We start from the raw sequence: 13,518 nt of genomic DNA on the forward strand, positions 1-13,518 counted from the left end.
ATGAATCGGTCTGCTGGAGCTGCAGTGGGCGCTGGGTGAAAGAATCTCCCTGGGAAGTGCTGCCCTGCGTGGTGTTGGCTGCCTCTGCAGGGGGCCAGAGCTGATGGATGGCACTGCTGGTCTTTAATTAACTTGGTGGACTCTCTCTTTCTGAATTTTCTTCCGCCTTAATCCACACGGTTTGAGTAGGCTGGTTGCACACTCTTGGAGAACCAGCACGAGATGTCCCTCATTTTATTTATTTGCACTTCTACTCAGCCTGTACATTGTGGGCCCGGGCAGGGACCTTGGCTGCTTTGACTGTGGGACCCTAAGCACTGTGCCTGGCATTAATGTTTGTTGAATGAATGTCCAATGGTTTCCAGTCTTTGATGACAGAAGCCAGATCAGAACTGGAATTCCAGCTTAGGCTCTGCATGCCAGAGGCCAGCAGGTGAGCTTCCCTGAGCGGAGTTTCTGTCCCAGCATCACCTAGAGGGTGGTCGGGCAGCTGTACCACTGCCCCGGACAGGAGAGCTGCCTGAGTCAGTCTTGTCTTCTGCCATAGTCCATTTTTCCTGCCTGGAGTCCACTAGTGAGGTGTGGCTGACTTGGGCAGGGAAAGGGTGTCTTTAACCACACTGGAGATCTGGTTTAATGACTTCCTAGTCCCACTACTATTCAGTTCAAAGTCAGTTTTCCTTTTCTTTGCCACCCCCCTCACCTCCCCCCCCCCCCCCCCCCCCCCGTTGCTCTGCTAACTGGGTACTTGGGGCAGGACTCACAATGCCTCCACCCACCTCAGGCATCCAGGCTGCACTTTGCCTGAGGGCATGTGAGGGTAGCCCTGTGGCCTGGACTGTAAATGGCTGCTGCTGGTGCTGGGCTGGCCTTCCCTCGCCCTGTGCTGGATGTGGCCCTCAACCCCTACCCCAGACCTCACCCTCCATCCCCCAACCCCAGTTCTGCCTTGGGCCCTCTTCTCCTTTTCCAAGTTCGGCTTTTTATTAAGCAGAAACTATATCCAAGACCCAGTTCTGATCCTTGAGGGAAGTCAAGATGGAGGGGCAGTGTTGTGTAGCTGGGACTCTGGAGGCTGGCTGCCTGGGCTCACAGGCTGGCTCTCCTGGCACCAGCTGTGGGACACTTAGCAAATTGCATAAACCTTGCATCTGGGAAATGGAGATAACAATGCTTACCCCCAGAGAGCTATTTTCATGATTAGCCAGAAATAAAATGCTGTGTAAATGTTTGTTGAGCAGCCTGTGTTTGTTGGATTTAAAAAAGGACAGTGAGTCTCTTAAACAAAAAGCCCTCCCATAACCAGCAGCCCTAAGTGGGGGTCTGTGACCAAAAAAAAAAAAGTTGTCTGATACCCTGGCTTGGGGGAGGGGACAGGTAGACAATTTTTGTATTTTTTTGTAGAGACGGGGTTTCACCATGTTGGCCAGGCTGGTCTCAAACTCGCTCCCCCAGAACTCAGGTGCTGCTTCTGTCTTAGTGGAGAGGGCGCTTGCCAGCTGTGGTGGGTGTGGCACTCTGGGGTTCATCTTCTGTGATGGTGCAGTGGATTTAACTAAACCGACTATAGGATATAGTGAAGTATGTGTTGACTTCTCTGCTTTTTTGGTGAAGGGCTGTGTGGGGAGGGTGGTAAATAATTTCTCAAGTAGTGTAAATTATTATCATATGTCAAGTAATAGGGTCTCGTGTTATGTGGTCTTTGCTTTTATTGGTACTTTTCCATTAAGGAATTTCTTTTTTTTTTTCTTTTTTGAGACAAGATCTCGCTCTGTCACCCAGGCTAGAGTGCAGTGGTGTGATCTCAGCTCACTGCAACCTCTGCCCGCTGGGGTCAAGCGATTCTCGTGCCTCAGCCTTCTGAGTAGCTGGGATTACAGGCATGCACCACCACGCCTGGCCAATTTTTGTATTTTTTTAGTAAAGACGAGGTTTCACCATATTGGCCAGGCTGGTCTCAAACTCCTGGCTTCAAGCAATCCATTCGCTTCAGCCTCCCAAAGTGCTGGGACTACAAGTGTGAGCCACTGGCCCAGCCTAAGGAATTTCTAAACACAAGATTTTCAAAAGAGATTTTTAACCTACTTCGTTTTGTGTTATAAGGTAAGACTAGATGGCTGTTTTTAACTGAACATTTTTGTTTGTTTTTGTTTTTGTTTTTGAGATGGAGTCTTGCTCTGTTGCCCAGGCAGTGGTACAATCTCTGCTCTGCAAGCTCTGCCTCCCGGGTTCATGTCATTCTCCTGCCTCAGCCTCCCGAGTAGCTGGGACTACAGGTGCCACCACCATGCCTGGCATATTTTTTTTTTGTATTTTGTATTTTTAGTAGAGGCGGAGTTTCACCGTGTTAGCCAGGATGGTCTTGATCTCCTGGCCTTGTGATCCACCCACCTCAGCCTCCCAAAGTGCTGGGATTACAGGCTTGAGCCACCACGCCCGGCCAACTGAACATTTTTGAATGAATGTGAGTAGCAAGAACACTGGTAAATAGTGTATATCCACTGAGCAGTTTCCCCTTTTGCCAATTATGTATTTTCCCATCCCTACATACACCCCCTTGGGCCATGTTGAAAGGAGGAAACCACCCTGAACTGGGCCTGCCCTGGCCATTACCACTTAAATCCTGGCTTGCCAAGGGGAATGGGGGAGTGGGCATGTGTATCTTCTAGGAGGGCACCTAGGGGAAATTGATCCCTTGAAATATTTGTTTCCTGTTTTTGCAGGTTAGTTTCCATTATTTACTCTTTCCTGTAGTGTCTGTATTTTTTGATATGGTATGAGATTCAAAAAGTTTCATTGAATAATATATATACCTAAAGTGCACAGATCTCAAGTGTGCATATCAGTGAATTTTCACAAGTGCAGCACAACCATAGCCAGTTGAAGAGCCCAGCACGGCTCCAAAACCCTCCTGGTGCCCCTTCCCGCCTGCCTCCTCTCTCTCTTCCCTGTCCTGGCTTCAAAGGGTGTAGATTAGTCACGCCGCTTCTTGTGCTGGGTCCAAAGGGAATCATGCAGTATGTATTCTTGTAGGCACAAGCATTTTAAAATCTTTCTCTCCTCACCTGAAGTTTTATTGTTTTTTCTTCACTTTAAATTCTTTGTAAAAATTGAAGAAGCGAGGTGTTTTTGTTTTTATTTCTGTGTAATCACACTTGCGTGTTTGAGTGTCCTAGTTCTTAGGAGTCAGTCGTGCTGCTGAGAGACGATGGGGTCCCCTGCCTGTCTCCAGGGGACTCTGAGTCCCCAGTCCCGTCTCCTGCATGAGGCTTCCTGTTCATCTGCTGACAGGCATTGCCTTGTTGTCTGTAGTCACAGAAGGAAGTTGAATTCCACATGTTGGGACAATGTAAGATTATCCTGTGCAAGCAAGTCCCTGTCCCACTGACTGCTGTGACGCCCCTCAGATGCAGAGCATGCCGTCTTTTTTCTCTTGTAAGCAGGAGGATCTCAAGTACAAGAAGATAATAGAAGACGCTCATGTATGGTGTAAGTTAGTTTGTATATAAGTTGATTTTTTGTGTGTGGGGGAGGGGGTAGTATGAATTTTGTTCTCAGACCTCTTCTCCCTGATTTTCCATGGAAATACTGAAATTTCTCTTTGGCCACTTTCTGAAAAGAAGGCTCCTGCCTTCTGTGATGGCCACAGCAGGCAGGAGCGTGCAGTCTGGGAACCTGGAACTGTACAGCGAATGCAGCAGTGTAGGGGAATGACCTTATCTCGGCAGCCAACAGGAAATGATGAAATGTGCTGGGAGAATTCAGCTGAGAGACAGAGGTCAGACATGCCGGCAGGGTTGGAAACAGGCAGGTACGGAAGCTGAGCTGCAGAGTTAGCTGGCATCTGACAGAAAAACGTGAGTGTGCCGTGGAAGGCTTGCATTTCCTTTAAGGTAGACCTCTTTGAAAGTAGAATTTTCATGGAATTGTTTTCTTTCTCACTGAGTGACTGATTTAACAGAACTCTCACCTTCTGTGCAAGCGCACCTAGTTTTAGAGCTCCTTGATGGAAATGTTCAGTTAGTTCATTATTAACTGAGCGATGCAGAACGCTTTATCCAGGGTGCTTGGAGAAAACGTCAGAGTGTTTGATTTTCTTGGAGAATAGATTTCGGCTTAAACAAATGAAGGATTGTGTTTTATAATTTTTGACTCTGGTTTTAGAGCATACGTGCATGTTTCCTTTCAAAATAGATGCAATAACTTTGCACCTTTGCTTTGGCATGTTTTAGAGTAGCTGACATACTTTAGCTGTATTTTTTTTCTTACCGAAATGAGTTACTTGAGTTAGCTGTTAATAGAGGGCTTTTTCCCCTACTTTAAGGCGTTAATGTTTATTACATGCTGCCATTTTCTTTCTTTACAACCAGATCTAATCTACAAACACATAAGTGGGACTTGAGAGAGAAAAAACAAATTATCTTTTCCAGGAGACGTAATTGCTGTTTCATGACTCGTCTCCTGCAGACTCTCTGAATCACCTGCCACTGCTCCAGGCCCCCTCCCGGCCCTCTCCCCATCCCCCTCCTCAGTTCTTCTCATTTCTCATCCCAGCTGGACCCTGTGCCCTCATCCCCCTCTGAGGGTTGTCACTAGACACTGTTTATATTTTTGTCGGGTAACAAAATGTTAAAAGTTTTATTGTTTTAATAACTGAGCAGCCTTATATACATATTTAATTGTTTCTTAGAAGTCATATTCTGGAATTTTAAAAAAACAGTGGCTCCCCTTTATTGCTGTGGTGCTGTAATTCTAATTAGATTTTTAAAATCCTGAGACTTAAGTGATCCATCATCAGTGAATTATACTTACTGGATTACTGATTGCTGTTAAAAAGGCAGCGTCCTGTCTCCGTTTTCCAGAAAATATTGTGCTGGTGCAGCCCGTGCCTCACAGAGAAGCACGCTTTCTTGTTAGGATGTTACCTACTGTGAAGCATGTGTTTCGAATACTTTTAAGATTACATAGGAAAGGTTTCTAGAAACCCCCAAGATATATAGTATGTCTGTTCGACCTTAATGGGGCCCATCAGTTTTGTCTTTGCTCTTGTAGCTCTGAATATCTCTATCTTCACATCCCTTCCTTCTTGTCAATAAAACATCCTACTGAATTCTAGATGAACTTTAAATGCTGTATTTATGAAAACAGCAAAGAGGTTTCATACCTTCAAACCAAAACATGTTTTACAGGTATGAGATTTATGTCAATAAGTAAAAATACACCTTCCTTTTTTCTTTTTAAACAGTGTTAGTCCTTTGAGACCCGTTTGCCCACCCACACAGTTCTGTTATTCATTTGGTGGCATAATACAGAAGGTGGGAATGCAATATTTAGAGCTGTAATGGCTCTTGGAGTTAATATTCCAGGCTCCGCACTTTACCAAAGGAATTGAGTTCCAGAGGTGACGACTTGTCCAAGGTCACTTGTCTTGTCGGTAGCCGAGTGAGTCTGAAACCCTGGTCTCATGACCAGGGTCATTACTCTTTCCATTACAGTAATCTGCTTTCTTCACATTATTATCTTAAGATTAATATCACTTAGCTAAGAGTGTTTTTTTTTTTCTTCTGATGAGTACATTTATATTTGTTTCACTTTCAGACACTCAGCTTTTATTCAATAACTTTTTCTCTGTAAGTACTATTTGGCATAGATGTATAATGAATTACCTCAAGTACAAAGAGCACTGACATTTCTGCCTCTGATACTTCTTCTTAAAAATCAACAATTCTCTATATTATAAAGTTCTGCTTGCCTCTCTCCTAGCTCAGGGGAGAGACAGTCCATTGTTACTGATAGAAGCGGGCCTTACGGTGGGATTGCTTGTCAGGCGAGAATGCCAAACTTAATACAATCACAACTAATAAAAGAAACAGACAAGCACTCAATTCTTCTTTGAAAGAGGATTCTTCAGGGTGTGAAAGGGAAACCCCGAACATTTAGCATTTCTGCCTTTCAGCCCCTATAAGGGAATACTGACAGCTCTGTCTTGAGCTGAACTGAACAGGTTTTGAAATATGAAAGACTTTAAAATAATACAACATAATATAAATAAAGGAGAAGATGATTTAATTTATAAAAATGGAATTTACTCACAACTTTCCAGAATCATTAAAAATGGTCTCTGCTAAAAATTGAATTTGAATCCTCTGAAATTCAGGTGTGGGAGTTAGTTGTAAACAGGTATGCTGAGAACAGTGGGTGACTGTTCTAGACCTCGGTGTGACCATCACTGTCTGTCCAAAGTCACCTTAAAATGCCTTGGGGAAGTTCACAGGATAGCACTTACTTGTATTTTCTTTTCTTTTCTTTTCTTTTTTTGAGATGGAGTCTTGCTCTGTCGCCCAGGCTGGAGTGCAGTGGTGTGATCTCGGCTCACTGCAAGCTCCACCTCCCCGGGTTCACGCCATTCTTCTGCCTCAGCCTCCCGAGTAGCTGGGACTACAGGCGCCCGCAACCATGCTGGGCTAATTTTTTGTATTCTTAGTAGAGGCGGGGTTTCACCGTGTTAGCCAGGATGGTCTCGATCTCCTGACCTCGTGATCGTCTCCATCTCCTGACCTCGTGATCTGCCTGCCTCGGCCTCCCAAAGTGCTGGGATTATAGGCGTGAGCCACTGCACCCGGCCCTTACTTGTATTTTCTAAAGTATTTAAAATATATGCCTTGAAGAATTTCTGAAACAAAAGCACTTCAGGGAAACAGGCACTTTCATAAATATGTTAATCGTATTTAAAGTTGAATTTAGTAACTTTACAACTATTTTAATGTATAAAACTGAAGAATGAAGTGGGATACATAAGCAGTATTTTTATGCAGTGTGTCAGAACTGTCTTCCCTCCTGGTGTTCTAGTGGGTACTTTCTGTTGGTCTCCTTGAAGAGGTGCTACTTTCATTTGGTGAGCCAGGCAACATGATCCTGGGGCCTGGAGAAGAAGGGAGGCAGCAGGCTCATAAGCTGCAGTGACTTAGTTCGCGTCTCCCATAATATAGTTTACCTTTGTTCCCCAATTAGCATTTTACACTTACTGTTGTATTTTCAGTATATATTAAGTATAGAATATTCCAACTGGCTTCCTTTTCTTAGTTATAATTGACCTTCTTATCTTGTTCAGTCTATAAGTAACATTTGATGTCCTTCCGTCCCTGGCCCCTACCTTCTGCCCACATTAGTGTAAATGCTGCTGTGCTTGTGAGATTTAAAGATGAGAAAGGGATATCAGACTGTTGCAGTGCTGGCATTGCTCCAAACTGAGAAGGGGTTAAACGGCAGCCCCTGGGGCTGCTATTGGCTTAGAAATCTCAGAGTTTGTGTTGTTGGCGTTTGGGCCTTTTTCATGTCCACCTCTGCTCGGGGCAGCTCTCCAGACTGGATTCTAGTGGTGGCCTCAGAACCTTCTCTAAGACTATGAAGAAATGTCCCCTGGTATCCTAGGCCCTTAGAGTTTGGTAAAGAGGAGCATGTGTATGTGTCAGTATGGTGAGATCGTAATTAGACAAGGGCTATTGATTTGAATGAATGAATGGCAGTGTTTGCCTTTCCATAGTGATTGCTTTTGAAGGCACTATAGTCACATTTCACTAGGCTGGTCTAAATGCATTTGCATGTCACAGTTCTGCCTTGACATCAAGTAACAGATTGTGCCTACGTGATGTCTCCTCCAGCCCTGGGACTCTGGCCTAAATTTTTTCTCATTAGACTCTGTCATATATGAATCATAAGACACAAACCTTTATGTGAGCTCATGACACATACTTTATTTTGAGAAACTTAAAGAATCTAATAGGAAGTTAGAATTAATTTGAAATGTGTGTCAGTGGTCATCACAATAGTATGGGATTTAGATTATCTTTTTGTTAATGTGAGGGGTGCTGTGAATTTCGTACTCAGTCATGTTTCCCATCGGGATTTGTTCTACAGTGGAGTCCTTGAAGGAGAACAAGGAAGAATGATTTTGCTGGAAAATGGTTACTTGACAAAATGTTGATGTAATTAACAGGACAAAGTGTTGAACTTCCCAATTTGGAATTCTCTCTTTGAATCTTTTTTTTTTTTTTTGAGGCGGAGTCTCGCTCTGTCACCCAGGCTGGAGTGCAGTGGCGCGATCTCGGCTCACTGCAAGCTCCGCCTCCCGGGTTCCCGCCATTCTCCTGCCTCAGCCTCCCGAGTAGCTGGGACTACAGGCGCCGCCACCACGCCCGGCTAATTTTTTTGTATTTTTAGTGGAGACGGGGTTTCATTGTGTTAGCCAGGATGGTCTCGATCTCCTGACCTCGTGATCCGCCCGCCTCGGCCTCCCAAAGTGCTGGGATTACAGGCTTGAGCCACCGCTCCCGGCCTCTCTTTGAATCTTAAATTCCTAACACAGATTGGTAGTGCTAGTTTAACAAAGTAAATGAAGCACATGACAGTTTTGGGGATAATGAAGTGATTTCTCTATGCTCTGAACTGACACATAAAGAAAAAATAGCACAGGGCATAGTAGACTGATCACCAGTATCTATTGATTTGGAAGACAGAAACATTTGTTACTAGTTTCCCATCTGTAGGGACGGTCACCTCAGGTTCACTTAGTCGGATCCTACCATCACTGTGCAGGAAGAATGTTAGAAAGCAAGACCATAAAGCCATGAAGGAAAGCAGCAAGACCACTTTTGGAGGATAAGTCTTTCATATTTAACATTGAACTCTAAGACATTAAGTTGAATCTCAGGTGTACCCAGTGAACTTCTGAGGTTGAAGAGTTTGCATTTGGGATGGTGGAAGTTGTTATGATGATGAAAAGTCATGATGTGAGGCTATGTAAACTGTACTTGTCCCAGCATCTGACAGCGTTTTTTTTCCCCCGTGATGCTATCTCCAGGGATGACAGCTTTCATTGGTAGACATGCAGGCACCTGAGTGAGCTCTGGGCTTATTTCCAGCCATCCGTTAGATCACTACCTGGAGGGACAGTTCACCTGGATGCTGGCTCGCTGAATCAGTTAATTTGTTCGTTCATTCATTCATTCATTCATTCAGTTTACCTTGTTGGTCTCTTGTCCACGCAGTTCACATCAGGCACTGTGCTGGGGATCCATAGACGGTTAGGATTGAGTTCTTGTCTCTGAGGACCTCACAGTCCAGCAAGGTAAAGAGACTTCTAAGCAGCAGGTTGATGAGTCTTAAAGAGCTATTGGGACCTTATTCTGCCATGAAGGATGGAGGAGACTGGGGGAAACTCCAGTTTGGTGATGAGTTTTAGAGGGAATGGTTTGTCAGGTACCCAAGAGAAGCAGAGGGAGCAATATATACAAAGGTGAAGAGGTCAGAATCTGCCAGACTTGGGAGCTTGATGTGGCTGGAGTGCCATTTATGTGTGGACATGCTTCAGGAACATCGTATTTATCAGATCCAAACCAGTTATTTTTCATCCCAAACCAGTTTGTTCTTAATTCTCTTTTTCTCTTTGTGGCATTATCACCTACCATGCCTCCGAAATTAGAAGCTTTGAATCCCTGCCCCCGTCCTCCATTCCCTGGCATCATCCTTCACTATGTTCTGTCTGTTTTTCGTCTTGGATATATTCCTCTTTCCTAGTCTTCTAACCATTTCCCTTTCTCCAGGCTTGAACCTCCAGAACTGTGCTGTCCAATGTGGTAGCCACTAACCACATGTGACTGTTTACATTAAAATTAAATAAAATTAAAAAGTCATTGAGACCAGTCTGGGCAATATAGTGAGTCCTCTGTCTCTATAAAAAATAAAAAATTAGCCAGGTGCAGTGGCGCATACTTGTAGTTGAAGCTTCAGAAGGCTGAGGTGGGAGAATTACTTAGACCCAGGAGGTTGAGGCTGCAATGAGCTGTGATAGTGCCACTGCATTCCAGCCTGAATGACACAGTGACACCCTGTCTCAAAAAAAAAAAGTCAGTTTCTCACTTGGACTAAATACATTTTAAGTGTTAATAGCTGGTGGCTGCCATACTGGACAGCCCAAGACTGGAGACTGGATGAGCTGTTCTCCACTCTCTGTCCAAGGGAACCTTCTTTTATGCGCTATTTTTCTTTTGAGACAGGGTCTTGCCCAGTCGCCCAGGCTGGAGTGCAGTGGCATGATCTCGGCTCACTGCAACCTCCGCCTCCCAGGTTCAAGTGATTCTCATGCCTCAGCTTCCCAAGTAGCTGGGACTATAGGCACATGCCACCATGCCCGGCTAATTTTTTGTGTTTTTTGGTAGAGACAGGGTTTCACTATGTTGGCTAGGCTGATCTCGAACTCCTGACCTCAAGTGATCTGCCTGCCTTAGCCTCACAAAGTGCTGGGATTACAGGCATGAGCCACCGCACCCAGCCTCATGCCTTTTAACCTTTGTACGTGCTGTTCTTATTCTCTCCAGAATACCATCCTTGCTCTAAGCATGCCCCTTTTCCCTGGCTTTCCTCAGGTGAATTTCTTCTCTTTTTCCTCCAGTGTCCTTGTAATCACACAGTCATGCTTGCCTCTGAGAGGGCACATGTATGTTTGTCGTGTGTCGAGACATCATAGTATAGTGGTTAAACCTTGGGGACAGATTGTCTTAATTTCAAAACTAGCCACTTATTTGCCAGGTGGCTTTGAACAAATTATTTAACCTCTCTGAATTTTAGTTTCTTCAGCTATAAAATGAAGACAAAGTTTTTTTCCTCATGTTAAATGAAACCCTTAGTACTGCATTTAAATATATAGCTCTCAAATTGGAGCCGAGAGCTCTTGTTCTAAGTAAATTGCTGCCTTCTGTTCATCAGCCATGCTAAAACCATATAATGGTTTATTAATGCTAATAATGCTGTTACGTTTCTTTTCTGATTGTTACAGCTTTTAGTTATTTTTCTTATTGCAGTAGCTAGGCCCTTCAATGCAGTTTGCATAGACATGCAGTTTTTTCTTATTCCTGTAATTTCTATTGACTATAGTTCTTCTGGTGAGATTTTTATTCTGTCTTTTGTTTTGATTGCATTTCACTGTGCCCACTTTCCAATGCATTTGTTTTTTCTCTCTTAGTTTAGAAATTATATTCTCAGCCTGCTCCTTTAGTGGTTATCCTAGATATTTTTGTGTACTTAACAAAGTCTAAAGTAATATCTTTACCCTTCTCTTGAATAATGGAAGGATAGAAAACATTTTAACTCCATGTGCCCTCTCAACTTGTCCAGTTTTTTTTTCTGATTTTTTAAATCCTGTAAATTTGCCACTGTCTTTTATACAGCTAATGCTATTTAGATTTATCCAATATATTTACCTGCATATTTGCTTACCATTCTTCTTGTGCTTTGGGGCTTTCCATCTGAAATAATTTCTTTCCTTTAAAAGTATATCCTTTAAGGGCTGGGCATGGTGGCTCATGCCTGTAATCCCAGCACTTTGGGAGGCCGAGGCCGTTGGATCACTTGAGGTCAGGAGTTCAAGACCAGCCTGTCCAACATGGAGAAACCCCGTCTCTACTAAAAATACAAAAAAAATTAGCTGGGTTTGGTGGCACACACCTGTAATCCCAGCTACTCAGGAGGCTGAAGCAGGAGAATTGCTTGAACCTGGGAGGCAGAGCTTGCAGTGAGCCCAGATTGCTCCAGCGCACTCCAACCTGGGCAACAGAGCAAGACTCCATCTCAAAAAAAAATAAATAAATAGGCTGGGCGCAGTGGCTCAATACCTGTAATCCCAGGACTTTGGGAGGCTCAGGCGGGCGGATCACGAGGTCAGGAGATTGAGACCATCCTGGCCAATGTGGTGAAACCCCGTCTCTACTAAAAAATACCACACAAATTAGCCAGGCGTGGTGGCACACGCCTGTAGTCCCAGCTACTTGGGAGACTGAGGCAGGAGAATCGCTTAAACCCAGGAGGCGGAGGCTGCAGTGAGCTGAGATTGCACCCCTGCACTCCAGCCTGGGCAACAGAATGAGACTCTGTCTCAAAAATAAATAAATAATAAATAAATAAATAAATAAAAATAAATAAAATAATAAATAAATAAATAAATTTCTTCAACAGGAGAGTCATTAAGATACCTGGTTTGCTGTGCTGCTGAAAACAGAAGTATGCTCTGTCGTTCCTTGAATCATTCATTCCGGTTGTGTTTATTATGTGCCTGTTTCGTGTCAGTGGTAGGAACACGGGCAAACAAGGCAAAATCCTGGTGCATAAGGAACTTACATTCTCGTGAGTGGGGAGAGAAAATATAATAATTTGGCAGGTGAGACTGAGTGTTAAGAAAATAAAACAGAGTTAGGGCTGGAGTATCAGGGCTGGGGAAGACTTTCTTAAGAAGAGGGTAATGTTTGAGCAGGTCTCTGATGCTGGGAGGCAGCAGATCCTACAGATGTGGGAGGCAGGTATTCCCTGCAGAGGGGAGGCAGGTACAAAGGTAAGCCGAGTCTGTTGCATCTGGAGAACCACATGGAGGTCACTGTAGCCAGAGACCAGGGTGGGGATTGGAAGGAGCAAGACTGGCGCTGGAAGCAGGGGCTAGAATCACATGGGACCTCGTAATCAGGGTGGGGAGTATCAATAACTGTGATGGTTGACAATAGGTGTTGGCAAGTTTTGAGTTTGGTAGATTGAACCAGGGTAACTGAGACAGAGGTGGTATGAAGCGGCCACATTGTGGCTCTGTTTTGAGGTAGAGGTGGTGTGATGTGGACATGAGAGCAGGAGAGGAGTCAGGGATGACACTGGGGCATTTGTCATGAGCAGCTGTGTCCTGGAGGAGCCTACCCGGGGGATGCAGGAGCAAGAGGTGGGTTTCGGCCAGTGTGTCAGAGAGGTCTGTGAGCCTCCCCGGGGGAGATACTGAGCCAGCAGCTCGGGCCGTGCTGGATCTGGAGCTTCAGGTAGAGGCTGAGTGAGGAGGCATCAGCATATGGATGGAATTTCAGGTCACAGGAAGGAGAGGGTCACCCAGGAAATTAGTGTGCACAGAGGAGAGGAGGTTGAGCCCTGGGCCCCACGGGTGTGTACAGGGTAATAAGGGCACCGTTTGGGTGCTTTGCAGGACTGTCCGGAAGTACTTGTCTTGAGAGAACGCAGTTGATACTGCAGGCTGGTTATCATGACTAGAAGATAAGGCTCTTGGATTCCTCTACCGGAAGCTTGGATTTCATGCTTATGTAAAGGGAAGGTGCCTACGTGCTGCCTTATTTTCCTTTTGAATTTTCAAAAGCAACTCAATCAGTATATTCTTATGGCAGAATAATTAAGTGATACAGATATGCAAAAGCCCAGACTTTCATGTTCCGCCACCCAGAGATGTTCATTCAAGACTCAGGACAACCTTCCCTGACCACCATCTGTCCAGGTAGACCCTGTCACTCTCTGTCCCCCACTTGGCTTCATGCTTTCCCCCAGCCCTTAATGCTGTCTCCCGCTACATTACCTACTGGTGTGGCTTTGAATCCCCGACCCCTACTGGAATATATACAGGGACCTTGTCACTTCTACCCATCCCGGGACCCCACAGACCCAGCGAGGTGCCTGGCATACAGTAAGTAAGGCTGCGTTACA

General features: G+C 44.7%; 2 protein-coding genes and 1 long non-coding RNA gene across 17 annotated transcripts in view; 2 read left to right on the plus strand and 1 right to left on the minus strand.

Moving 5' to 3' along the window:
* The window catches only part of TTLL12 (tubulin tyrosine ligase like 12), a 233,898-nt gene extending 225,574 nt beyond the window's left edge, over nucleotides 1–8,324 (plus strand). Inside the window, exon 15 of the mRNA XM_065522031.2 lies at nucleotides 8,059–8,324. Coding sequence (XP_065378103.1) covers nucleotides 8,059–8,203 — 145 coding nt within the window. The 3' untranslated portion in view covers nucleotides 8,204–8,324. The remainder of the gene's footprint in view (nucleotides 1–8,058) is intronic.
* PACSIN2 (protein kinase C and casein kinase substrate in neurons 2) overlaps nucleotides 1–13,518 on the plus strand; it is a 144,885-nt gene that overhangs the window by 49,099 nt on the left and 82,268 nt on the right. For 4 of the 15 annotated variants that reach the window (XM_074003596.1, XM_074003601.1, XM_065522036.1 and 1 more), the window contains exon 1: nucleotides 3,764–3,893. The exons of 6 other annotated variants lie outside the window; for them this stretch is intronic. The gene's annotated coding sequence lies outside the window, so the exon portion shown is untranslated. Of the gene's footprint in view, nucleotides 1–3,240; nucleotides 3,490–3,763; nucleotides 3,894–13,518 lie in introns of those variants that run through there. 5 more of the 15 variants (XM_074003595.1, XM_074003600.1, XM_065522035.1 and 2 more) reach the window with 2 other exon arrangements.
* Nucleotides 7,418–9,692, minus strand: LOC141407828 (uncharacterized). The gene is made up of 2 exons (XR_012418651.1): nucleotides 8,336–9,692; nucleotides 7,418–8,027 (listed from the first exon to the last, which is right to left on the minus strand). It is a non-coding gene; the product is annotated as an uncharacterized lncRNA (long non-coding RNA).

Source organism: Macaca fascicularis, chromosome 10 (assembly GCF_037993035.2).
Source record: "Macaca fascicularis isolate 582-1 chromosome 10, T2T-MFA8v1.1".
Lineage (NCBI taxonomy): Eukaryota > Metazoa > Chordata > Mammalia > Primates > Cercopithecidae > Macaca > Macaca fascicularis.